Source organism: Nymphaea colorata, chromosome 10 (genome assembly GCF_008831285.2).
Source record: "Nymphaea colorata isolate Beijing-Zhang1983 chromosome 10, ASM883128v2, whole genome shotgun sequence".
Taxonomy (NCBI): domain Eukaryota; kingdom Viridiplantae; phylum Streptophyta; class Magnoliopsida; order Nymphaeales; family Nymphaeaceae; genus Nymphaea; species Nymphaea colorata.
This window is the reverse complement of record NC_045147.1, coordinates 1,076,844-1,104,621: the sequence shown is the minus strand read 5'-3', so window position 1 is coordinate 1,104,621 and position 27,778 is coordinate 1,076,844. Positions and strand designations below refer to the sequence as shown.

General features: G+C 37.1%; 1 protein-coding gene and 1 long non-coding RNA gene across 11 annotated transcripts; one reads left to right on the top strand and one right to left on the bottom strand.

Annotated features, from left to right (window-relative positions):
* Positions 1 to 9,904: 9,904 nt before the first annotated feature.
* LOC116263213 (E3 ubiquitin ligase PARAQUAT TOLERANCE 3-like) lies at positions 9,905 to 26,891 on the top strand. 10 transcript variants are annotated; one of them, XR_004174598.2, is made up of 17 exons: positions 9,905 to 10,340; positions 10,522 to 10,612; positions 11,200 to 11,281; positions 12,634 to 12,770; positions 13,796 to 13,839; positions 13,953 to 14,046; positions 14,151 to 14,290; positions 15,138 to 15,308; positions 15,401 to 15,715; positions 15,962 to 16,002; positions 18,341 to 18,431; positions 18,540 to 18,741; positions 19,754 to 19,885; positions 20,783 to 21,732; positions 21,904 to 22,108; positions 22,285 to 22,366; positions 23,658 to 25,797. XR_004174598.2 is itself a non-coding variant. In XM_031642860.2 (14 exons), exons 1-14 carry the CDS (start codon positions 10,175 to 10,177, stop codon positions 21,573 to 21,575), a joined length of 2,499 nt encoding a protein of 832 aa, XP_031498720.1. In that variant the 5' UTR covers positions 9,905 to 10,174; the 3' UTR covers positions 21,576 to 21,735. The 10 variants fall into 10 exon arrangements, 1 of the variants encoding a protein (XP_031498720.1); XR_004174596.2 differs by adding an exon at positions 26,540 to 26,891 and having other exon boundaries at positions 21,904 to 24,272; XR_004174601.2 differs by lacking the exons at positions 22,285 to 22,366; positions 23,658 to 25,797 and adding an exon at positions 26,540 to 26,885.
* LOC126410425 (uncharacterized) lies at positions 25,949 to 26,546 on the bottom strand. Its single transcript, XR_007574384.1, has 2 exons — positions 26,412 to 26,546; positions 25,949 to 26,294 (listed from the first exon to the last, which is right to left on the bottom strand). It is a non-coding gene; the product is annotated as an uncharacterized LOC126410425 (long non-coding RNA).
* Positions 26,892 to 27,778: the final 887 nt, after the last annotated feature.

The window sequence follows — 27,778 nt, the reverse complement described above, 5'->3', positions numbered from 1 at the left end:
AGAAGATATATTCGACAACCAAATATTACCAACTATTTGTACTATAAAAATCAGAATCACAAAGGAAGTTGTGGAACTAGAACATCAGCAACAACCAGAGATTTTAATCCCGAAAATAGCGGAATTCCTTTCAAGGAAAAGACCAAGGGATATCCAGCTCATCTTTGAAGAATTATTACATCAATACAATGAAGCAAATATTTGGATGTACGAATCAAAGAACTATCAGATCATCTATTCATAGTCACAAGAGACTAAAGAAGGCAGTAAAGAAGAAACATTGAAGTGGTTAGAAACACTAATCACACCAGACCAAGTACCCTAGACCAGAGCATTCAAAGGACCATTTATGAGTAACAAGAATCTGAAGGACTACTGCAAGATGATGCAGAAATATCCAAAACACCAATGTACCGAATGTTCAAAAGCAAAAGAGCCATATGAAGTCATCCTATAGTAAAAATAAATAATTTACTAAAGGTCCAAGTCTGAAACAAGCTTCAAAAGTCATCCATTGTTCAAAAAATTCTGCCTGAATGAGGAAGGATTGGACCTGCTCTTGGGCCATGGCTACCAACCATTCACTGGCCTTGAAAAATATGAAAATGGAAACTTGAAACCCATTACCTTGACAGGACAATGAGGAAATCAAGCCTTGGGATGTCAAAGTTATGAGAAAGTGGATGCCGAGGAAGAATTCAAGCCAGTACCTTTTCTCAAGAGCAACACCATATGCGGATGTTCACCATCAATCTAAATCAACAAATCTGCTATCATTTTGTCATCTAGTCATTGTTTTGTCATTTTGTCGTCATTGTACTCTAATAGACTAAGTGTCTTATTTTAATACCTTCAAATATGCAATGACATATGCAATTTACTTCCATATAAGATGTCTCAAATCTCATCTAACATTTTTATAATCTTTAGGATGGCACCTGAGGATCAAACATCAAAAGCCTTAAAAGAGGTAAATCCAGAACTCACCGAGGCAGAATGTCCACAGTTCATCCAAATAAGAAAGCAAGATCAACCATCACCTTTGATTAATGATCCGATTGAGGAATTTAACATTGGCACGCAAGAGAATCCAAACATTTTGCAAATCAGAACAAGTCTCTCAGCAGAAGAAAGAAAAGAGTTGATAGACTTCCTCAAAGAGCATCAAGAAGCCTTTGCATGGACTTATGAGGACATGCCAAGACTCGATACAAAATTAGTGGAGCAGCGACTAATATTGAAACCAGAATGCAAGCCAATCAAACAAAAATTGAGGAAACTAGACCCTCGTCTTGAAGGGCAAGTTAAGGAAGGCCTAGAAGTCCTACTAAAGTCAAGGTTCATCCGAACAATTGACTATCCTAAATGGTTAGCAAACATCGTGGTAGTTCCAAAGAAAAATGGCAAAATTCGACTCTGCATCGATTTCAGAGATTTGAATAAAGTCACACCAAAGGACTACTTTCCACTTCCAAACATTGAGTTGTTGGTAGATAATACCATAGGTCACGCTATGTTTTCCTTCATGGATGGATATTCTGGCTATAACCAAATTCAGCTGGTAGCTCAAGATCAAGCCAAAACATCATTTACAACCCCTTGGGGCACCTTCTACAATATTGTAATGTCGTTTGGTCTGAATAACACTGGGGTAACATATCAAAGGGCTATGGCACGTATCTTTCATGATCAAATGCATCAAATCATGGATGCGTATGTAGATGATCTACTAATTAAGTCAAAAACAAGGGAAAATCACATCAGCATTCTCTCTCAAGTTTTTGATAGACTCTTACTATATGTGCTTAGATTGAATCCACAAAAATGTGTATTTGGTGTAGAATCTAGTAAGCTTTTGGGATTTATGGTTAGCAAAAAGAGAATCGAGATAGATCCCTCCAAAGCAAATGTGATCATTGAAATGTCTCTGTCAACAAATCTTAAGGAGCTACGCAACTTGCAAGGCAGAATTCAGTCAATCAGAAGGTTTATATCTAATTTTGTCATGAGATATGAACCTTTCAACCATTTACTATGGAAAGGAGTCAAGTTTGAATGGGGACATGAATGTCAAGCCTCATTCGAAAAGATCAAGAAATATCTTCTTTGTCTACCAGTTTTAAAACCCCCAATTCTAGGGAAACCTCTACTTCTTTACATCACTGTTAACAATTCAGCATGTGGTGGATTTTTTGCTCAATATGAAGAAGGGTGTCTAATAGAACATGTCATCTATTACATCAGCAAAACATTTGTGCAGTATGAAAAGAATTACTTCCACATGGAAAAAACTTGTTTAGTTTTGGTATGGATGTGTCAAAAATTGAGGCACTATCTATTGTCTTGCGAGGTTAAAATTTTATCCAAACTCAATCCACTTAAATATATCCTTGAGCAGCCATTTCTAAATGGAAGGATAGCAAAGTGATAGGTTTGTTGATGCAATATGATTTGAAATATGTGTCACAGAAATCAATCAAGGGTCAAGCCATCGCAGATCAATTGACAGATTTTCCTCTATCTGAAGAAATTAGAACAAACGATGATTTTTCAGATGAGCAAATCCTAACGACTGAACCGAAGCCAATTTGGGAGATGCAATTTGATATATCTAAAAGCACAACTGGGGCAGGCATTGGGATACTTTTCATTACACCAGAAAAGGAAATGATTCCTTACTCCCTCAAATTGAATTTCTCCTACACGCATAATATGGCAGAATACGATGTCTTAATCCAAGGAATCAAAATGCTTCTCAAATTTAAAGTGCAAAGAGTTTGAATTTCTGGAGATTCTCTTTTAATTGTCAGTCAAGTCAATGGAGATTGGCAAGTCAAAGATAAGAAATTGATCTCATATCAAGAGTTAGCAACTTCCATCTTAAAACAATTCGAGGAATATCAACTCTTACATCTCAATAGAAAATTTAACCCGATTGCAGACGGTTTAGCCAGTTTAGGCTCTACCATCACCTTCAAACCTAAAGAATCTATCAGGTCTTTTGAAGTCGAAAGACTCGAACAACCATCTTTTGTCATACCAGAATAGGTGTTACAAACAGAAAGCAAAGAAACACCATGGTATCAGAACATAATTTTCTCCGAACAAGAACACTTCCGCCTGAAATGTCTCGAAAAGAGCAAAGAGCTCTGTGGCACATGTCTTCAAAATATTTCATTTTAGCCAACATCCTATGCAGAAGAGGATTCAGCACAGAATATGCTAGATGTCTCGGTACAAATGAAGCATTAGAAGTCATTCATGAAGCCCATGAAGGAATTTGCGGGGGACATGTAGGGTATCAGACCCTCGTCAAGCAGATAGTCAGAGCATGGTACTATTGGCCCACAATGCAAAGAGACTGTCACCAATTTGTCAAAAAGTACATCAAATGTCAATTGCATGCACCATCAATTCATGCTCCAGCAACATACCTTCATTTGGTCAGCTCACCCTGGCTGTTCTCTATGTTGACCTTCGACGTAGTCAGTCCAATCAATCCACCTGCCTCAAATGGACACAAGTATTTTCTTGCAGTTGCAGATTATTTCACCAAATGGAACGAAGAAATTACTTTAAAAATTGTTGAAGGACGACATGTAGTGTCCTTCATTCACAAAAACCTTTTGTGTAGATTCGGCATCCCACACGATATCGTTTCTGATAGTGGTACTCATTTTAAAAATGAAAAAGTGCGCAATCTCTGTCACAAACACAAAATACAACATCACTTTTCTACCCCACATTACCCTCAAAGGTAATGAATAGGCAGAAGCAACCAACAATATTTTGATTCGTGTCTTATAAAGGACTGTTGAAACAGGTCGAGATTGGCACGAGAAAATGCACAATGCACTTTGGGCATATCGAACAACAATTCGAACACCCACCAATGCTACACCAACAAAATTAGTATACGGAACAGAAATTGTCCTTCCATTACATGTCCAAAAACCAGCAATGAAATTTGTTGCACATATTGAACTTCCAATTAGCAAGTTTAAAAAAAAAAGCGACTTGCTCAATTAGACCTCTTAAACGAGAAAAGACTACAATCAGCATAGCATGCTAAAGTCTATCGCAAGAGAGTCGCCCGACATTATGCCAAATCGGTCATTGAAAGAAAATTTCAGGTAAATGATCTTGTACTAAGATCTATATTTCCACTCTGGAGTAGACCCAAATGAAAATGGGTACCGAACTGAGAAGAACCATATGTCGTCAAAGAGGTTCTACCTCACAATTCTTATCGGCTAATTGATGCTGATGGGGTCGTGATCCAATTAATGATTTACATCTCAAGAAATTCTATACTTGAATTTGTAATTCAAAAATTTCAAAACAATTGTGCTTTGATAAGCACATTCTTAGCAATTTTCAAATCAACTAAGGGGCATAGTATCCCTTAGAGAAAGTTTCAATAATGCATCAAAATTTCCAAAATTTTCAAATGCAGCCCATGTCTTGAGGACAACAGCAAGGGAATTGGCTTGAAATATGCGAGAAATTCCAATGAAATTGAGGGATTAATGTATATAAATTAATGTTGGTCCCAACAATTGGCACTTATAAAGGTCTAGCATGAGACGCCATAAAAAAAAGCCATTGTGACCCAAAAGACCTTGGCAAGATGGTAGAAAAGGATATCAAACCAAATGAGTTGAGCGATGAGCTTGGGGTGAGTGTAGTTGTTCCTCTGGTTCAAAGCTCTGCAGGCACGGGTGGGCATATGACCTATGCTTACACCGTGAAGCAAAAAAACAATCCATGAACATTTTGGTTATATTAAGTCTCCTAAAGCCTTATGAATTCGAGTAAGTAAGTCTGAGGAGTGTTTTACACTTGGTACCCTAAGGCCAACTAGTCTGGGAATTACCGACCCAAAGCTCGCTACAAGGGTTCAGAAGAAAGTTCGATAGAGTTGATATTGCACAAAGTAAACTACACAAAACCACCAAAGGGGTGGAACTCTGTAGTAGCTTTTGGGGTGATGAGGAATTTCCCCCAAGAGTGAAGGGTAGTTCAAAAAGAAAATCAAAATTCAAACGATAAAGCCAAAAGGTGAAAGGCTAATAAAAAAAAAGAGAGAAAAAAAGCACTTGCCAAGGGCTAGGTTCTCCAAGCATTGAATGAAAAAACTTTCACAATTGTAAAGTTTTTCAACCAACATTAATTCCTCTACAAAGTCTCCTATGAGATAGAGGAAAATCTTCTTATTTCAGGTTTATGCCTAGTATTTCTTCTCGAGTGAAGATGGTTTAGTATTGTTTGAAAAATGGATTTTCCAAACAATTTACAAAAATTTGGTGTGTGAATCTTTGCTATTAAGCAAATTCTACAACTTGCTTAACAGCAAAGAGGGGCATCCGTTAATACTCCAAAATTTTCCACATCAGAACTGAAGCGATATCAAAATTTTACAAAAGAAACTGTGAAAAATTGCAATTCCAAAGCCAATTTCGAATCTAAAGAATAATTTAGATTCAAATCATGAATTTAACCCATGACATGAATCTCAATGCAGGATTACTAGTCCAAACTATGTTCAAATTAGGATTTGACATCCAAATCCAATTACAAATGTCATTTGACATCCAAATCCAATTACAAATATCATTTGAAATCCATATCAAATTGAAAAATTCAAATTTTGATTCAAATCCAAGAATTTGATCTAATACGGTCTAGAATGTTAGGTGGGACCCATGTGTGGGCCCTACCTAGCCCGGGTGGTCAAGAGCCACCCTAGGGGTCATGCACCCCCTTTTTTAAAAAATATATATGTATATATATTTTTCTCTCAATTAAATGAAAAAAATCATTTTCAAGAGACAATGAATAAGGGTTCATAGGAAAAGAGACATTAATCTCTCTCTCTTCCCCCTTAGTTAAAGAAAAATCAAATTCCAAAGAAGTAATAAATGTTAGAATTAAACTCACCTAACCTACTCAATGCAAGTAGGTTTGACCCGGGTGCACCCAAATATGGTGTCAATTTCAGTTAGGTTCGGTCAACATGGACTCAGCTCAGTCAAAAGGGTAGGTCTGTCCCGCGACCCAATCAGTGGACGAAAATAGACTTTACCTGAATCAAACCTACTTTGACTAAGCTCAGTCAAAGTATAATTTAGCTCAATTAAGAGCTTTCTTAGCTCAAATTTATCAAATTACCTCAAACAAAGTCAAACTGCTCGCAAATGAGCTTTGACTTTGGTCAATTTATCAAAATTGACCAATCTGGATAATTTTGCCTTTCTATAATCAAATTGAGATTACAGAGCATACCTAGCCCAGCCCACTAGCTCGTGTAAATGGGCTAAGAATGGTTAATTAGAGTTCCCAATGTGAGTTAAGAAGGTGGTTGAACTCATCTCCTTCTCTATATAAACCTCCTCTTGGCCACCAAGGGGGGGAGGACAAAATTTTGAAGATTTCATCAAGTTGTTGTAGCCAAGGAGGAGAAAGAAGATTTGTCCAAGCCTTCTCCCCCCACCCCCCCCCCCCCTCTCTCTCATTTTCTTCTTCATTTCCCATATTCTCTCTATCGAGTTCGCTAAGTTAGGGTGCTTAAGTGAATCCTTACTTAGGATTTTCATGGAGAGAAGCTTTCTCTTCCCCCATTGCAAATTCCAGCAAGCTATTCTTCTTCTAGCTTTGCTAAGCTCGAATCCAAGCTTGGATCCTTGCTTAGGATTGCTCGATTTAGAAAACAAGGGAAAAAGAAGATCAAGCATCAAGATCGACTGCAAGGTTGGTGATTTTTAACTCATTTCTTATATACTTTAGCTTCTTGTTGGTTCATTTTAATTTCAGCAATTCGTGGGAGGGATTTATTTTCATTTATTTTATAGCTAGGAATGATGTCCAGCGAGGGGAAACCTACGATTGAATGTACATGTTAATGCATGCATGAGTCGGTTTTTTTAAAAAGACTAACCTATGTATCAAATTTTGAAAAGGACCCCAAGGCCACGTCCCTTTCAAAACAACAAGCTTAAAATCATTTCGAACTTCCTACCATGAGAGAATCCCAAGGTGAGAGAATGATTTGGCTGCAATATATATGATGAAAACACCTATTAGAGATGAATACATTCTTATGAATGTGATCCACCCTCGCATGGCAAAATTATGGATGAATTAGCTTGAGCATTGTCTTGTTTTCCTTCTCATTTAAAGTCATTTCAATTCATGTCTTTCAATTTAATTGATCAAGGATGGTAGAGGGGATTATAAACAAGTTTTCAATCTTCCTACATAAAAAAACCCAGCCATGAACTATCATGATTCATGAGTCATGCGGTCTCTTGATAAAATTTTATTTCAATGAATAAGATGTGTATATATATATATATATATATTATTATATATATACACATGCAATCTCTTGTTAAAAGTCATTTTCCTCTTTTAAAATCAGGTTGGAATACATTTCCAAACTCGTTTTTAAGAAAAGTGATCATTTTATTGATTTTCATAGTGCAAAGCTATGAAATCACTTTTCTTTCATTTTAAACTTTGTTTAATTTCAGCAACTCATACATAAGTGTATGCAAGTTGCTGAAATTAGGTCATATTTTACAATAATTGGTTTGAGAATGTCAAAATTTACACATTTGAAATGCCAATTGGCAAGACTTTGAGGAACAATAAAAAAAAATCTAAACCTATCCAATCGGCATCTTAAAATACTTTTTATGGATTGTAGTTCTCATTCATAAGTTTTCAGATTTGCATGGGACTAATCTATCTCCTCAAATGATAAAAATTTTCATTTTCATTTCTCCAAAAAGGAGACCAACTATCCTAAAATTGTCTAAAGAAGTTGACGATTTCATTGGTATGAAATCTGAAATTTGAATAGGTTTGAAAGACTTATCATTTCTATCTAAGAAACAAGCTCTCTATTGAAATCAATGTCCACAATTTTCAGTTATTTAAATCAGCTCAAAATCTGATTTTTTTTTTTTTAAGACATAAGTGAACATCATCCACGTCTCTCATCTATTTCAAAAATTGATTTTGGCATAATTTATATATTTTTCATCATTTTGATAATTTTATGTTAAGTCTCAAGCTTATGAACTCCATCTCTAATTCATGTGCTTAATAATATAATAAGCACATTTAGAGAAAGTCCTATATTTTAATTAAAATCAATATTTATGTGTAGATTGCATGATATGTAATTACAATGAATGGACTTTGAGAGATTGTGAGAGAGTGAAGAATGAATGTTTCATATAAATGAATTTTGAGAGATTATGAGAGAGAGAATGATGAATGTCTCATATAGTTTCCCTTTTTATTTCATGCATTCACTTTCACTTAAAATCAATAGCTCCACATGCACATTCTCAGGAAATTAAGTGATTCAAATTTGAGTTGAAAAAAGTAACTAAGTAATATCACAATAAGAATTTGTAAACTTCACTTAACTTCCAAAGAAAACATAAGCAATGCATTCATAATCTTAGTAAAAATGTGTTTAGAAAACAACATGTTTTTCTAACAATTTAGAACCTATGTTCCATCAAAACAATGAACTCTATCTAACCAAATCACAGATTTGGCAAAAGAAGAATTCAAAATCAATTTTGTTTGTTAAAAAAACTTAGCTATTTTCTCAAAAGATGATCATAAGACAATTACAATTTCAACTCATGAATCATCTTGAGTTCACAATTAAAGAACTCAATTTTAATCTTCAAAATCCCCAAGAATTGTAGATTTCAAATCAAATGACACCAAAACAAAGGTTTTTAAATCAACTTGAAAACCTTCTAATCTTCAAATTCATTTTCAAAATAAGTTCAAATCACTTATTTAAAATGAATTTTGATTCTTGAATTCAAAACCTCAATGCACAAGCATATAGGATTTGCATCAATAACTCGATCCAAATGATCTTTAGTCCTTGGTCCAACTACCCTTGTTAAAGCCGAAAGGAACGGTTGGACCTCGTACCGACAGACGGATCCTTTTCTCTTAAAAAAATAATTTTCTCAAAAATTTAATTTTGAAAGAATTTCGTTGATTCGCATTTCGATGCCCTTTAAAAAAAGGATGAGGTACGAACAACAACAAATAAAAAAAATAAAAATAAAAAACTGTTTGGCATTAAAAAAATAAAAAAGTGAAAAAAAGTGGGAAAAAACACATTAAAAACGTTAGTTTTAAATGGCAGTTTAATTTATCGCATTTTTTCATATTTTTTTGAAAAAAAATGGCGTTTTTTGTGACTATGGTTAGTAGCATAAGTGGGGAACTCTATAATGTGGTAAAAGGTGAGTTACACATCAACCTAAAGAAGTCCAACTGCAGATACAAAATGCAGATTTATCGATCTTGGATAGCGTCAAGGCTCTCCAAAGCCTTAGGTTCTCTAACATGGGTGACCAGTTGATGTGGAAATCTAGAAAGGTGAACAACCTAAGGCTGGTGAAATCTACATTGCCACAAGGAAATCTGGTAATAGTGAATCTTGGAGGAATAATATATGGCCTCCCTAAAGCGTTATATTTAGCCTGTAGTAACAGATTGCTCACGCTTGACAGGTGCCAGAGAATGGAATCCAAATGGCCAATACTGCATAAGACGATAAGCCTATTTTCCTTGGGTGTAAAATTGTTTGGGATATTTGGAAGAAGATATCCATCATTTTTGGGAGGGTAAGGATTCCATGGATGGAAGCTGATAAGGAATTCCAAGAATGGAGCAACAGGGTTGCTTTCAAGCAAAAGTGGTTTGACTAAGTGTTGGATATTAGACTTAAAAAGGCTAATATCCAAACCCTAAGCAGAGTTTCAGATCGGGTCCAAAGAACAGACGAAACCCGATCCACAGTACAAGCTGTTAAATAATGCATGCTATCAATCTGGGAAGGCGGTCGTCTCTAATGACGTGTAATATCAACCCTCACGGACCCCGCAGATCCTGCGGTCGAGAGTCGGTCTCCCCACTCATAATTGACGGTGGAGATCTCAGCAGAGGTCTTGCGGGACCTTGGGCTCCGATTCTTCTCCCAAATGTTTCCGAGAGCAACGGAAACGGAGGGGAAGGCACGAAAGAGCCAAAGGAAATTTTGAGAGAGAGAGAGAGAGAGAGAGAGAGAGAATCCATAGCGCATGGATCAGATATAGCAGCAACCAGACAGTCGGAAAATTCTCAGGTTATGGCCGTAAATTTCAAGTTCAGGAGCTCCGTCGACTTCGGGTCCGTCGACATCGACGGCCCCTCCATCTCCGTTTCCGACCTGCGGGCGAAGATAGTGGAGAAGAAGAATCTCAAGGTTTGCAGGGATTTCGATCTCGTCATATCCGATGCGCAGACCGGAGAAGGTGATCTCTCTCTACCTTCGTTCATTGCAAACTTTGTTCAAATTAGGATTTCTCTTCTTTCTCGAGTGTTTCAGTTGTGAAAATGAAACCAAAAAAAAAAAAAAGGAAAATAATTGTCTAAACTTTCATTTCATTGTTGTTTTTTCACGTGGATGATTGAGGATTTGGCGGTTTTTTTCAGTGTTAGAAGACGAGAATTACCGCATTCCAGCGGGTGCGAACGTGATCATAAAGAGGGTGCCGGCAGCAAGAGCAAATAAAAATGATGATTTGTAAGTCTTCTTCATGATTTGCTGCCTTTTTTTTTCCAAATTTCTTGATGTTCAGAGTGTGACAAAGAAAATCCAGGGGCCGGCGTTATCCTTTCCCTTCTTTGTTATTTTCTTTCAGTTCTATTAGAAATCCATATGAGAGGAGAAAGGAACATGTTATTGCCTTTACCTTTCCATCTATGAAATGTGCATTAATCTCTGTATTTCACTTTTTTCACTTCAGTTTGGAGGGTTACATTTTCTCATCATTATGGCCTTACGTTTGTTCATGCCTTTGTATGGTTCAGCTGATCAATTTCTTATTAACCTCCATTGGATCATCTTTGAACAGATGATGTCATGATTCTCAATGAATGACTTTTCTGAACACTTGTAATAAGATATGCGGAACATGACATGTTTGAAAACTCATTTAGATATGGCTGTAGGTTATAGATTATGAATGGCGAATATTTTGAAATTTCCAAAGGACCTGTACAAATGGAGTCTCCATGTACATACGTTTAAGCTGTCCCTTGTGACGATGAGCTTGTGGGTTATGAGGTTTCCTTGAGCTAGCTTGCATTACAAAATACAAATGCCTGCAGGCTGCTCAGCGACACTGCCAACAGACGACCAGCTTTAAGATGTGAGACTCTTGCTTCCACACGACGATCTTCACCTTCTTCTGTGAGTTATCTCACCGTTTACATCATGTGCTTTTCGATGGTTTTATTTATATTGGTAATTGGATTATATTTTTAGGTTACATTGAACCTAAAATATGTTGTACCTCTCTATTGGGCTTCTTCTCTGTTCTAGTTCAGATGATTTTCTCTGCTGAGGGTTCAAGTTCATGTTGTTTATTAGATAAAAACTCACTTTGCTTATGGAAGATCTCACCTTTTTGAAAAGAAATTTTGGGAAGCATCTAGATTATAAGAATGTGCGTTCCCTTTTTCTTATCCAATGATTAGAAAAGCCAAAACAAGTCAACGTGTTATTAAATTAAGATCCAGAGTTGTGATGCTTTCCTGCAGTCAAACCGGATTTTAGAGCAAAATAAGTGACCATTCGATATCTTGCCATAGTACACTGCTTTTGGCATTCATTTGCTAGTGGTTTCACATACTTTATAGATCTTCACTTGTATACCATTTATATGAGTTTTAATTATCTTCTGGCTTATTGGATTTGAAGTGGTGTTTCAAGGGTTTTCCTGGATCTTGGACTGTCGAGAAGGATTGAAGAAAAAGCTCTTGAAGAGTGGTCTATTAATTAGCTAATAGAATGAAGTTAAAGTATTCATGTGGAACAAACATAAATGCTAAATATGAAAACACTGGTATCTGAGCATTCTTGGTGTCCCTCAAGGCCAGCACTCACAGTGACTTGAGATTGGAAACTGGTCCCAAGCAGGGGTAGCAGAATTACCCATGGGGCTTGGAAGCACGTTGGAAGGCAAAAAGTAAGGTGCTTTTGAAGTGACTTGACAGCACTATTTAAAGAAAGAAACCAGCTTCTTTTGTGACCAGAACTGTTGTTCCCATTCAGGCAAGTGAAGCAAGCTTCTTGTTTCAGTGAAATCTAGATTCCTAATGTAATCAAAACCGTATTTTATAAAGCCTTGCCCATGCTTAAAACTTAATTTTGCAAAAAGTTTGGAGTTTGAAACTTGAGTGTTTGATCTTTGTTTATAAGTTATATTTTTTCCTGGCTAGTTGTTTCTTAATTTGGTACTTTCTTTGGATCTCGTTTGCTTCATGATCTGCTTTTGGTTCACTTCCAGTTCGTTTCTTGGTTCCTGCTTCTGAAAATTTTGTAGGGGTCTCTGTACTCGCTCCCCATTCCATACTAACCCTGGTCCCAAGAACAGAGGCAAATGTGAATAAGTGATTGGTGTTTTAACTACCTGGAAACAATTCTGCTCTAGATAACTTATTCCTTATTGTCTTGTTATGATGTTATCTGTTTTTGTGAAACAGGGAAGATTGATAGAGCTGGTTGATGACTAATTTTTTGTCTTCTTTTGATAATTGCAGAATGTTGATATGGATAACTTTGATGACTTTGGCACCGATTTGTATACAGCACCTGAGACTTCCTGCTTGGGCACAGACTTCGATGAAGACAAGCTAAAATGCATAGATAATGAAGAGACAGACAATGCAGCTCATAGGTTGATGATTTTAATTGTTAATATATTCATGAATTAGCTTCTCATTTTGCATTCCTCTAGCACATGCTAATTTAGTGCTTCTATTAAAAATATATGCACATGAATGAGCATTTTATGCTTAAGTTGGTCATAAAGAACTGTTTTTTCTTCTAGTGTTATGTTAATTTCTTTTTTTCCCAAACTAATTAATTAGTCACTCTCTAGTCTCTGCTTTTAAATGAAATCATTCTGGGTTTATCTTGCAAGCAGAATGTGTTCAGTAATTCATGTAAATTTGGAAGTTCATTTCCTTCTTGTCTGCATTTCCCATTCTGTTATTGTGTATATCCCGCATGAACTTACCACAGTCTTGTTCTTGCTTGGTTTTCTCTTCTCCAATTTGGCTGCCTAGTAAGTGAAAAATACGTTGTGCATCCAGCGTTCTAGCTATATATTGGTGTTGTCTGTAATGTTAAATTAATCGGTGGTGATCAGATGCCTGTCTGACATGATAATACTGTGACTTGTTAGTGAGCTAAGAACAAGTTGGCTATGTTTGGTTTAAGTGGTTTTTTTATTAATAACTATTGCTACTATTATTATTGTTATCACATTTATGCAGCAATTTGACATGATTTTGTACTGTTCAAGAATGACCCTGGCTGGAATTATACTTTATTTCATGGTATTGAAATCCATGGATCCAAATCAACCCTCTTTGAATCAATATAGGTCAAATTCAGTAAGGGGGATGTCCTTTTTATTTTTAATTATTTTTAATATTCTGATTTTTTTATTTTTTATTTTATTTTTTACCTTTTTAACATAAACAATACAATTTTTAACTTTCTCCGATTTCCAAATGATTCCTATTTGTTTCAGCCAATCCTTTGAATCTTTTTGCTGGCTGATTAGATTTAGGCATAAATTTTAGCATCACTTGTTTTTTTTATTGACAACAATTTTTGTTCCTTGTTGATTGTTTCTTAATTCTTGTCTTTCTTTTGTGCTATTTTATTGAACTCTTTTCTTGTGTCCTGCTTCAGAATTGTTCCAGAGCCTTTCTTAAGATGCCAGGACCTTAAAGCAGGTGAGCTCATTGATATTCCTTCTGAACAAGTGTGATTTTTTCTTGTTTAAATATCTCAAGAGCATTTGTTATATTTTTATTGTTGCTATTCCTTTTTCTCTTTTTATCATCAGAGAAAGATCATGTTCTGAAAGATTGTGCTGTGGAAAAGGAAAGTGTAGTGCAAGCAAATTTAGGTCTTGTGCCAAAAGATGTGAAGCTTGATAAGTATGCTATCAGCTGTATATTTATGTTGCTTCTTGTTTATCTAGTCACCACTAGAAATTCATTGGCAGCTAAAATCTATGTTTTTATCAAATTTTGGGAATCAGATGCATCAGAGCAGCAGATCAATGTTATTCCTTATTACCAAATGTAGATTTGCCATCAGAGTTGAAATGCTCTCTGTGCAAATCTATTTTCATGCAAGCTGTAATGATTCCATGCTGTCAGCATAGCTTCTGTGAGAAGTGTAAGTCCATCTACCAAAATATTTCTGATTGATTTTCTTTTTCTGGCTTAGATATCTCATTTATCCACTTTAAGATGGCTCTGTGTCTCATGGGTTCTTCTCCCCTTGAAGACCTCTGACTTTGTTACTTTATTTCAACAAAAGGGTGCAGCTGCTTGAATTTTCATCATGGCTCCCCTGGAAATGCATGCTCATTTGTGCATCTTCACAGAAAGCCAGATTCCTGTGGCATGCAGATGCACCTTTTCTGTTCATTTTGAGTGTTAATGATTTAAAAAACCCTAACAGAAGGATTCCAAAAATATTTGGCAAGAAAAGAATATGATAGTTTGTTTTTAAAAGATATGATAAGAACTTTTAAAATATCATTTAAAATGATAACACAACTTTCAAAATATCTATGAGTGGAGAACTCTATAATTGCTCATGAATATGAAAGATTTTGAAAAGCGCAAAAAAGTTCAAAAGGTTTTCTATACTTAATTCAAAATGCAGAAACTTTGAGAAAGAAATTTCAAAATCAAAAATTGATTTTAACATGTTTGGTTAAAACCTTAAAAAAATCAAGTTTGATCAACCTTTAAACACGTGTTGACAAATATCTATGAATTTAAAACGTCATAAATACGTAAGAGTGTTAATGATTTAGAAAAACTTAAAATCATTAAAAAGAATCCCAACTTTAGGTTAAAAATCATGAAAATTTGAGATAAACAATTTAAAAACCATGTAAAAAGGATTAAGGATGCTTCCACAAATATTTGGCAAAAGAAGAAGTCAAGCACAAGGCTATACAAGTACCTTTTTCTTAAGTATGATTATTCACTTTTGCTTTTTGGGCCTACAGGCATTCTTCTGGAATTGGTTGAGAAGGCAAGATGTCCCCAATGTCTTTCTTCTCGCTGTAAAATAGATGATTTGCTTCCAAATTTATCTTTGAGGCAAGCTATTGAACATTTTCTCGAGTCACAAATATTAATTGGTGGCCTAGACAATGGTCCTCATAAGTGTCCACCTGGTAAATTTTCTCTTCTTTGTTTTTCTAATTTCCTTGCTTTCTTTTTGCTTTTCCATGATTTTAGATATAAAAGATTACTTTTTGGGGTTCAGATGGAGAATCTGGAATCCATGTGAAAGAGTCTTCTTGTGCTGTTTCCATCCATAAAGTGGACAAGCAGTTGGAGGATTCTCCTTCAGCAACAGGAAGAGGATCAAATCAAGTGTGCACGGAATCTGTTTGTGAATCACTGGTCAGAGCGAAAGGTATCTCCGCAGCACAAGGTTCACATATCATTCATATAGAAGGTGGCAAATGTGTTTCAACAGACTATCAAATGTATAATGGCAAGGAATCCAAAAACTTAAACCATGGTGGTGACTTTCTGCCTAGAAAGTTACGCCAATCTGTCATACAGAAGGAGGAAGGTAGGCTAGTTTGATTATCCCTTTCAACAAAAAATGTCATATTCTTGTTGACGTATTCTTTGTTTTGATGTATGTGTGCAATTGGGAGAGTAGCTAAGGAAAAGATTAAGCATCATTGTTCTCTCTCTCCCCCTCCCTTTATCTATGTGTTTCTCTCTCCAAAAATTCTCCTTTCCTTTTTTAAAGGTAGAAACTTTTCCATTTTCAGTTTACTTTTGATGACTTTTTTTTTTCCCTATCTGGCAGATGGAAGTGTTAACCTTGCTTGCTCCAGTAGAAACAGGAAGGTACACCTTTCGCTGACACTTAGACTTTCTAGTTTGAAACTATTGTGGGAGAATATTTTATGCTTTCTAATTTTCTAAAACTGCCCTTTACCCAAATCGGTTGGATGGTTCGCTGCATCCTGTGCATGTGCCCAAGCAATATCTTGTAACAATTAAAGTTGGGTTGGGATGAGGTTAGACTTGAAGCTGGTCTGATTGTATCCATGGATCACATAAACTCATGTCTGTGCTGACAGTCTGACACGCTTGCAGCACCTTCCATTATATATTTAGTTACATAGCTAACTTCTTTTCTATATATTTGCTGTTTGGACTTATAAAGCTTACATATATTTTATTATTTTTGAGCTTTTGAGCATCCTAAAGTTCCCTTGATCCAATAGTCTACTCTTGTGACCCATTTGCCACACTCCCATCGATAGGTGATTTGAACTTTCTATGTTCAATCAAATGTGCAATGAATGTTCTACCTTCTGTCTTCCAACTATGTCACATGGGTACAGGTGCAGACTAAAATTCAAAATCACGAGTACGCGGGTACGGCTGGCCATAATATTTTAAAATACATTCATTAAGATTTTAAACAAACTAAAAATGTATCATTCACCATTTCAATCATGATTCATCATTTCAAGTCAAGTTTGATCTCAAAATTGGATACAAGTAGGTAGGGGCATCGGCGTTGGGATGGAGGACGATGGTTGGGCGTAGTCGGCTGAATGAAACAGAGCAAAGGGAACTAGCGGAAAGGAGAAGGAGTGTAAGGAGTAGGTATGGGCAAAAGCAGGGAAGAAGTTTGGCAGGTTGCCTGGCGCCCGAAGTGTGTGCGGTGCTGCCGCCGAGTGGGAGCATATCAGGTTGAGGATGCTGGAAAGGGGAGCGCAGCAGGGAAACAGGAAGGCAAAAGCAAGTGAAGGCGACGGCAGGACGCAGCGAAACGCATGGGAAAAAAAAAACCTAGAAAGTCGACGGAAACGGAGTCGGTCAGCACTGGCCTCGTCAAAAAACAGACGGATACGTCCTTGGACTCGGTCAAAGAACCGGACGCAGGAGACCAGCGTGTCCGTGCCCTAACCTGTGTTGGACCGAGTCGGCACGTTACTGAGCCACACCCATGTTTCATAGTCAATTTGCTTGAAAGAGGTTCAGATTCAGCCCTATTAGGTATGGGTACGGGTGCCGGTATGGATACAGACCATTTTTAAAAAACTTGGGTGCGAGGGTACTGCCGTACACTCACATGCACATATACATATATATGTCAAAAAATTTCAAACAGAATAACATATTCGCACACACACATATATATATATATATATATATATATCAAGAGCACCTAGCAAGAGCTGCAAAGACAAACACAAAAACAAAACTCCCAAATAGTCAGGATTTTTACAGAAAATCAGTCACTAAACTTCCCCAAACAGTCACAATTTTCTTCGCAAACGAACGCATCCCACGTGCTAAATAATTGTAGCAACTGAACATAATATTGGGATAAAAAGAACATATGCACAGAACCAATATAGAAAGAGAAAAGCCACAGAATGCAAGATAGAAAAAAAAAAAAAGGAACAGCGTCGGTCGTGAACCAAAGAACCGGTCGCCGGTCGCTCGCCAGCGGAAAGCGACGTCTGTCGGCACCAGACAAATGGAAAGAAGAGCGCATTGACATAAAATAGAAAAAATTGTGAAAACGGAAACAAATACCGTTGTTGTTCGCCGCCTGCCATTGTCGGTCGTCGTTTGCCGTCGCTGGTCGCCGTCTGCCGTCGCCAGTCACCGCCGTTCATCCACCCAAGTCGTCGGTCGCCCCAGACGCTGTTCACCCAAGTCGTGAGTGAAATGCGTCCAAGGAAGTCGTCGCAGGGGTTTAGGGTTTTTGAGCATTTTAACGTTAGATGATGTTTAAAAGGTTAAAAACTTAAAATCGTTAAAATGAAAACTGGACAACTTTAGACTCGATCAAAGTTGACCAAGTCAGAAAATGGATGAAATTGATCCCGGGTACGTTGACCGTACCCGGTGCCGCATTGACCGCACCCGGTGCCGCGTTGACCGCACCACTGCCGTACCTATGGCCGTACTCGTACCCGTACCTGTATCGTACCCGTGTGACAGAGATTCGGTCTTATTCCTAGCAGCCTGAGTCATGCTGCGTGCCAGGTGCCCCTCAAACACCCAGCGCTGGACCACCCTTGTCAACAACCAGCATTTTCTTCAGTTTTTAGGAAGTGATGCTGCATATAGTTCTCAGCTGTTATTTGACCTTTATGAGAGATTAATTTGTTTTGTTATTGAATGGAATCTTAAACTTTGTTTTGTATTATGAAATCAGGGCGACCGACGATGTTACACATGTGGATCTCCAGACCATTTGGTAAAAGATTGTCCTATGGCCTCTGGTCCTATCCCTTTGACTCAGTCAGGTGAGAGAGAGAGTCCTGTTCTTGTTGAACATCTCTATTTTGCTGCATGTGCTTCGTAAAAGGATTTACTTTTCTGACACACATGTACAATGCTTTTCTTGGTTTCAGGAGACCCTGTATTTCCTGGTGGCATGCCTGCTTATGCTCAACCATATTACTGGCGTGGGACATCATTGCCTCATGTTAGGCCCTTTACTAGCATTTATGGTACTCCTGGGGCAATGCTATTTGATGCCAACATGGTTCCAGTTTCTCCATTCGGTGTTCCACCTTATGTGCCACACATGTATGCTGGTCCACCACTGCCATGGTAAATAATGTGTTTTTGTATGTGTTGTCTGTCTCTGTGTGTATATTCCCCAGTACGTCAGTGGATTGTTCACTCCCTTTTTGTTTATCTGTTGAAGGACAGAAATTTGAAGCAAGCCACAACTTTGTTAAGAGTAAACTAATTTTGGATTTGGTTGGCCTCTCATATGAGAGTGCATTAAGCTTGCTTATGGTTGCTAGAAAATGCCTGGAATGAGCAGAACCTCATTCCCTAGCAAGCAGAAAGTAGAAGCGGTCAGGAAGGGTTGTTTCATTGGCAGTTCATGCCTTCTGATTTTGAATTAGTTGAAAATTTGAAATGACTGCTTTATAATCTTAGTTATATACTGCTTGTTGCTTTTGGTTCCCACTAGCTAATGCTTTCACCCTGCGGATTGTTTTGTGGTAGTTGATTATCCACTGAGAAGTTATTGATGTGTATATGTTTATTATGTATAGGATAGATTTACTTGGATCATTCCCCTTCCAGCAATATCGTTAATTATTTTCTGTTCTTTGATGTGTTCTACTAGATGCTTAATTCCTGTTTGCCTTCTGTCTATGTGACCACTAGTTTGGTGTTTGCTTTCCTGAACACTTAACTGTTGTTAATAGCAACTAACTTTGTCCTCCAATAATTCCAGTTTTCATGTTAGGATGGTCTTGTACTGGGCTTATCTCCACTTATGCCGAATTTTATTTTGGTCCCTGCTTAGAGCTATGGTTCTCATAAGCAGCTCAATTCCAAGATTTGGTCTTCCAGTAAGCAAATGTATGTAATGCAATGGTGGATCAGTAGGTTTTTTTCGTGCTTGCGTTGCTATCATCATAAGATCGAAAATAGGTTCAGTGATCCTATGACTAAGTTCTGCCTAAGATCCACCTATATTGAAATAGTTTACCCTTGTCTGTTCCACATCATAGTTGCAACCATATTCTTTATGGGTTGCCTTTCTGCTTAACTAGGCTCTTTGTAAATGAAATTATTTGATGCTCAGAATTTTCTTATGCAGTGGTTTCATGACGATGGGCAGCTTACCATCACCTCTCATGGCTGGAGCTGAGCGTCCCCTGACTCGAAAAGAATTTATGGAACTGCAAGGAGTTGAAAAGAGACATAAGATTAAGAATGAACAGCTTGACAGGTGCACATCTGGTTATTGATGAGCCTTATTTCAGATTTTGATGCCATATGTGGCTTCAGGATACTATATTTTCAAGCACTCTGATTGGCCATTGACTTTGTTTCTCTTTTGGATGGTACACTTAAAAATGTGTATTTCTGTAGTCCCATTTTACAAAAGTACAGAACTTGAAAGCTGGTGAAAAATTCTAAAATGGTGTTAAATTATTGGTTAGATGAAAATTGAATCATAGAACTTAAACAATGTGCAAATATTCCTCACAGAAATTGATTTTATATAGAAAAATTTTCAATCTATTTTTTGTGAAATGCATATCCAAAAGCGATGCTGCCTATGCTCAATGAATTTTACTGCACCATTATCGCTTATTCAGCTTTACATTTCTTTTATACATTTTGGCTCTCCCTTTTTTTTTTCTTTTTTTCCTTACACTTTGAAAGTTTTAAGTATCTCAAGGATTTCCTATGATTTGTCAAACGAACCGTTACTATCTTCTGGTAAATTCTGACTAGGTCAAATCTCCACTTGCTGCATTGCCACCAACCTAGATGGTGATTAGGAAAAGTCCATTTCATTAACTGGAATTTGTTGAAACCACTGGATCATTAATAAATTGGATTGCGCATAAATCCTAATTCATGGATTTTGGCAGCGAAACTCTGCTTTGAATACAGATGATTTTTCATTGTTCTCTAGAAGTTGTTCCCTTCCTTCTCTGGATGATGAATATCGTCATAAATGTCTACATTCATGGGCTTTTATGTCCTTGTCAAAAGAAAATTGGCATTTGAATACTGTCTCATGTGGTTGCAAACATATTCTGAATGTATATGTTGCCTTATAGAATATAAATTGGGTGTGGCTTTCTGGAAAGATTGACAACGATTCGTTGTTCAGGGAGTCATTTGATAATGACCATATGGTGAACGAATCACACCTTAAACGTCAAAGGAGATCTGCAGACTTCAGAAATGTGGATAGGGATTCTGCAAGGAGCTATTCTGGAGGGAGTGAACATAGGCGTAGTAAAAAAAGACAAAAATCTGATAGACATTCTGGCAGCATTGCTTGTGAGACATCAGATTTTCTATCTGACGATGAGGTTATGCACTCACAGCCAAGAAGGAACCATCAACACACAGCTTCTCTGAGGGAGAATCTTTCTGACAAGTCATATTCAGAAATACAAGATAAATCAGAAAGTTCTGGATTTCATAGTAAAGGAAATGGAAGGCTAAGGCATAAGTACAGAAATTCCAAGAAGCACAGTGGAAGAAGTGAACATTCTGAGAGAAATTCACGTAGCCCTCCTGTAAATAGTGGGAAGAGTCAGCACAGAAGCCGAAACGAACCCAAGCAAGAACTTGAAAGGCATTCTCGGAAACATCATAATCATTCAAAAGCAGACAGACACCACAATTTGTCAGTTGATAGAGGCACTCGCCAGCATTGTAGGCATTTGGCATCCACTTCTTCAAGTGAGCGAGGGACGATTCAGCAGTGCAGACAGGATAATCCTGACGAAAGAGATGTTCACAGTAGAAGACATTCCAAGAACAAGTTAAAGACTGTGGATGATGAAACAGAATATGACAGATGGGAGATGGCGAATGGTTCAGATATTGATGATGAAGGTGGCTACCACCACAAAGAGCACAAGAAGGCCCGTAGAAGTGTGGGTAGCATTTAAGGGCAGTTACGACAGTAATTTTTCATCCACTTTACAGGGTTGTAGCAGTTGTACATATTTCCTTGCGGGAGAAGCTGTAAATTCAAAATGTCAGCCAGAAAACTTGGAGGTAGACCATGTCCAATGCCATCAGACATACTCTTTTAGGACACTTGTGGTATATCTTTTCCTTGATTTCATTTACTTATTTGTGTGCTGAAGTTTAATTTGGTTATTTCTTTGTGAAATTGTATTATTCAGCAATAGGTTATATTTATCAGCGGTGGAGCATATCCGGACTCCTACGATCTGAATTGATCTAATATGAGTTGTTATGTTGTTGGTACAGATCATATACAGGTCCAATGGAAGGCAGGTAAATAAGTTTTTGTAACCTATGGTATTTTCTGCCTTCACCGCAACCGCTCGTTGTATGTTCTTAGTGTGGAATAGGCTGATCCACTTATCTGGGGATTGAAGAAAAGTTTAACGCTGAATTTGGACAATTTGGGCAGCATCATCTGCAAAAAAAAACTCTTATCAGAGATAGGAAGGTATGCTCTCTTTTTCATTTGTATAAACGCATTTGCTGTCTTTGTTCTTTCCTTCCGCATGAGATTGCGGGCATGTGATCGTGAAGGCCCAGCTCCTTTTGCTGGTGACTCAGCCTCATGGACATCACCAAGTTGATGAGACGTCATGAAATCTGAGCGCATGCCTCCTGCTGCAGGTCTTGAGAGATTGGTCCGGACGGTATTCCCTGGCGGGTAAGGGCGACCATAGAGTTTCACGAACATAAAACTCTGATAAAGGTGGTTGTTCTTCCGTTATTTTTAAACAAAAAAGGGTGTCTATGCCATAAGAACCATAGGTTCATTTACTCAAAACATGGCCAGGGGTGCCATTTTTGGAACCGAAGACATCGACAATAACACCCTTTAAAGGAATTTGCTGGCACCGTCCTGCCTGGGACACGTTCAGCCCGAGGTTTAGCGGATTTTAGTATATTTTGTTTCAACTGGGTTTCGAAATGAACTATTTTTGCATTTTTCCAAATGTTAGCTTGTTCTCTATCTGGGTTTTCAGGAGACGCTTTTTCCCGGATTGCAAATGGGTCAGATCTGGATCAAGTATGTTTTTCATTTTATGTTGTACCTGATCCGATTCTGGCATGGCCTCTAAAGTATTTTGCTGTTTCAACTGTTTGCGCCGTGCCGGATCAGAACCGTTTGGAATCCTATCGGAGGGTTTGATGCCTAGGCGGCGAGAAAAATTTTCCAACCAAATTGTAGGCGTTTAAGAGGCTTGCTCTAGCTCAGCATCCTTAAACTGGAAATTCTTGAATCCTACAAATAACTTGATTTTCAATTGTCCGATTATGTTGACACAGTACTTCACCCAGAATTTTGAACTGTGGACCTTTTGTTAACTTACAAAGTGATAGTTCAACCTCCTATGATGGACCAAGGGCTGGTCTGTTTCTTGTCTCTTTGGTGTTTTTGTTGCAGACTTTTGCTGCAGCAAAGTCAGCACAATGGAAGTGCAATAGTTGTGCACACACGAGTTGTAGTTATTGTCATTTCCTTTATCAGAAACAAGAGTTGAAAACGAACAAAGGTCTCCTTAAAAAGATGAATTGGAAAAGCTAATCTTTTCGGTCACATTTATCGGCATCTTCAAGTCTTGTTTTGAATTTATTCGAGACTAGGAACACTCGAGATAAAAGGCAAAAGCCAATTGCAATGTTGCAATGACGCATTCGTGAGTTTAACATTAAATTTAAACGAGAAAAACGAGTCCTTTCCTATGTTTCATGTAATAATGGTTTTGTAATCATACTCCGAATCAAGTCATTTTGAATAGAGAATTAATTACTCAAAGTAGACCTGTAAATGGAGAATTTAGAAAAACAGAACAAAATAAAATGGTCAAATCAAAACTAGTTGGGAAAATGCCAAATGTTTTGAGAGTTTATCAATCTAATAACGTATGGTCAGTTTTGTTATAATAGCAAAACCAAAATATGTAAAGAAAATAAATTAGTTATGATATAAATAGCATCTGAAACCAATATAAGTGTTGTCCTTCCATCGTTTTGATTAGATGTTATCGCTCATTGGATTGATTTCAACAACTCTGCCACGATCGTTCAAAACCGTCAGACACTTCGATAACTGGATGCTCTTCTGTTTGAGTGGTGGGGCAGTACGATCATAGTGCAAGTTCGCGTTGTGGGTGACTGTCAGCAGTGCCATATGGTCGTTTCAGAAAGGTCTTTGTTTTGCCTGTTTCTGCCGGGCAGGGAGGCAAGTTAAAGAAACCAAGGGTTCAACAGTTACGGTATTACTTTGTCGGTGTAAGTTGAGGTTCCTGCTTCTTCCCAGCTTGCTTCCTAAATGGAGAGAGAAAAGGTAAAATTTTGTCAGTGTAGACGGATAGGTTGATGCTAAACCCGTACCTGGAATAAAAGGGATCTCTGTTTCCAGTTGAACATGTCTGAAAAATTAATCGTACCGGCGATTTGTCTTGTTGGCCAGATTGGATCAAATCTGGGTCAGATCTTATTTAAATTGTAAAACAGTTAAAGACTGAAAGAAAAACCATGACTCTGGTCTCAGGGAAGAGGCTTTTTAGGGAGGAGACAGAGAAAGTGATCTGGGAAAATAGAGCTTCAGCCAGGAGGGAGACAGAGAGAGAGAGAGACGTCTCTCCTTCATGGTATGTTGGGGATAAGGACTTTTTATTACAAATCTTATTTTAATCTGCACTACGAAAAAGATGCATAAGCTTTTAAAGCTTCCAAAGTGCCCCACAAAATGTAACAGGTTTGGTTTTGCTGCATATATATAATTGAAATCAGCCTTTTGTTCAAGATGTTTATATGGTTAAAAATTTAAGCCTTTAATTAAAAGTTTTTTTATTTACAGTGCTGTTTAAGGTGTAGAGATGGTTCATAGCGTTTTATCAATTTTGAGGGGATACCTGAAGAGGTTAAAACTCCCTGTTTTTTTTTTTTTTTCTGTCTTCGGGATTTAAGACCTGGGTGAGGGGTGGGATACTTGTCAATTATAATGTCATGTATTTATCTTTTTGCAGTTTTTGCAGTCTAAATGAGTATTATTTACTGAAATTGAACTAATGATTGGACTTTTATTGGCTTGCCAGTCCATACGTTTTTACTAATTGATTGTGATGATTTTAGCAATAATTTTAAATTCATGGCTATTTGATATATACATATACATACACAAATTGTTATCATCTATGTTCTAAAGATGTATCATGTTTGCATCCTTCACAGAACTAAAGTTTATGCACCCACTGCATCCATCAAGAATACAATAGAACAATACAAACAAAAAAGATAAAACAAAAGAAGAAATACATGATTTACATGAAAAACCATTCTTAAAAATGAAGGAAAACTATGAAAAAAAACCTCTATATAAAATAAGGCGTAGTAGGTTTTCTAAGTTTTCAAACTTAAGGAGTCAACACTTCCATTGCATGTAAGAATCTTCATTTATTCTTTTGATGGTACAAAAAATTTCTCTCATACTCCCATAAGCATGTAGAACAATTCCCAAAGACAAATCTGTCCCTTCAAAAGAACAAATGCATACAAGGGCTTAAAATGTTAGTAAAAACATATGGAGACGTTTAAAACTTCCTATTGAAATATTACATTTTACTTTACACAAGAAAGGCAAGAATGAATCATCCCAAACATGGATGGATTTAAATTCAGATCTCCCCTTGAAATGCTCCTAAAGAGAACCTTTATTTTACATACTGTCTGGCACCAACTCTTCCTGGTTTCAACAAATCTCGTAGTGTGTCTGTCAACATTTTAGCATATCGTTTTCTGTTTGTCTCTCTTCGACTTTCACTTGTTGATATCTCGACTCTCAAGTTAAAGTGCTTGTGCTTCAAATGATAAGTTGGATTCTTGGCTAAATATATACTATTTTATCACAATTAACCTCCCTCTTCTTTTGAATTTAGTCCAAATCTTTGATAATGTTATTTTATCCATGGCATTTCTTTAAATGCTTTGACTATGGTCATATGCTCGACTTCAGTAGGAGAGAGTACAACACGTTGTTGCAACTTAGATTGCTATAAACCTGCTTTCCATGTAAAAGTGAACATAACTTGATTTAGATTTTCTTGTATCTCTGCTCAAATCTACATATGTAGATCTCTTAATCTCTGGTATATTTGAGGAAAATTGCAGCCTAATGCTTTTTACCTGTAGCAAGGAATTTACTAATAGCATCAATTGTTAGTTCGACTGCATGCCATTCTATACATAAAACTTTCTCATTAAAAATAGAAAAAAATATAAATAAATCCAAAAAATAGAAAAAAAATATAAATAAATGCTCAATATCTAAGCCAATAACCAATTCATGCTCAAGTTTTAGTAGTTAACAAAGTGACCCTCAACTTTTGATGAATTTTCTCAAACAATCGTTCCTTTAAAAATATTAAATAATAAAATAGAATGCAAGCTTGTCCTTTCAAAGCAATTTTATTTTAAAAATAACAAAAAATTAAAAGAGAAAAAGGAAACCACCATCCTTTTCGCCATCCAGCAAGAGTCGGCTGTGACTATTGAGCCTCATCAGACTCTAGGGCATTGAGACATTGAATTGCGCCCTTCTGTGAAATAGGAATGATGAATTAAAGGATCTGCCGCTTGCCTGATTGGAGACTCAAAGGTTGCAGCCCGCTCATCTGATCGCCACCACAGACACCTTGTTAACAAACACAACCTAAAAACTTCCCCTATATGAATATTTTTAAAGGAAAAAATGGAAACGATGAAATTGGGCTTCAACTGAAGATACTGACCTCTGCAAAAATTATGTATAGAAGTTCTGAACTGGCTTTGAAATTGTTCTGGTTTGTCCGATGACAATTACATGGCAATATTGTCTTTGATTATCTAGCCGACATCAGCTAATTCGTTGCCTTTGCAGAACTGATTGGGCAAAAGTCCGACACCAGCCAGCGACTGTCACAGTCTTGCCCAACAGCAAGGAGCAACCGTCATTACAACCATCAATTTTCCTTTCTTTTTCTCTCTCTTCTCTCTCCCCCATGCAGGAAAGGGTTAGAACTTTCCTTTTTTATTTAGGGGCCGTTTGATGGCCTGGAAATGTGGAATTGAAAATAAATATCTGGAAATATATTTCCTGGAAAAAGTGAATGGGAAAAATCTTTCCGATTCCAATTTTGGTGTGTGTGATGACTGAGAAATATATTTTCAAAAATATATTTATATGTTTGATGATAAAGAAATATATTTCCAGGAAAGGCAATCTGGATTGAAGCTTATCTGCTAAACTTGCCTGATTGACCAACGTGACTGCTGTTGTTCCACTGCAGAGACAGTCCATATGATGGTGCAGATTCAACTCTTTATCCATCACTTTGAAGGCCTTGAGAAATGAGTTTTAAGCAACAAAAAGTTTCCTGGCTGCTTTTCCTTCTCATCCAGCTCCATGGATGACCTTGGTTCCTCATCCGTGCATGTTGTTGAGCCTTCCTCAGGTGTTATGCTACCTGCTGCGCTGATGTCAGGCAGACCATCATAATTGTCACTATTGAAGTCCCAATGTGCACTCAGCTTGAGTGGAAGGATGTCCCTCACTCTTCTGGCAACAAGATCACCAAACGGACCATGACCATCATAAACCCCACAGAAAATAGTATCTGTTCTTGAACCAAATTTCTGAAAAGGAAAAAAAAAATAGACAATCAGACAATTAGAATGAGATTCTAATATTGGTGATTGTAGAAGAAATCAAACAGGAACAGTCTACAATTTAAAGTGAAAAAGTTAGACAGATAAATTGTACTACCAAGAGAGAGAACGCAGCACAGGACTGCACCTAAACAAATTGCATGACCATGCAGAACGCAACACAGAGCCAAGCCGAGGATTAATCAGCAATGTAACTCCAGTCAGATGAATAAAAAAAATCAATAATCTTATCTTCCAAACCTTTCAGTCACAGTAATTCATAAATATCAGGTAAGGATATCAAGAAGCAATCAATTTTATGCTCCTTGAAACAATTAAGACCATCATCAGGGAAGAACCCAAAGTTGAAGATGAGACAAATAGTAAGCTAGCTACTTAAGAGATAGCCACAAATAAACCCAAAATATGGTTTCATAATTCAGACGTTAACCACAGCTCAAGCAACAAAATG

What these genes read in the sequence shown, in the direction of transcription:
- LOC116263213 (XM_031642860.2), top strand. Translation starts at nt 10,175, where the DNA reads ATGGCCGTAAATTTCAAGTTCAGGAGCTCCGTCGACTTCGGGTCCGTC. An exon ending in GCATAGCTTCTGTGAGAAGT is followed by an intron (nt 14,291 to 15,137) that starts GTAAGTCCATCT and finishes TTGGGCCTACAG; the next exon opens with GCATTCTTCTGGAATTGGTT. An exon ending in TCCTCATAAGTGTCCACCTG is followed by an intron (nt 15,309 to 15,400) that starts GTAAATTTTCTC and finishes TTTGGGGTTCAG; the next exon opens with ATGGAGAATCTGGAATCCAT.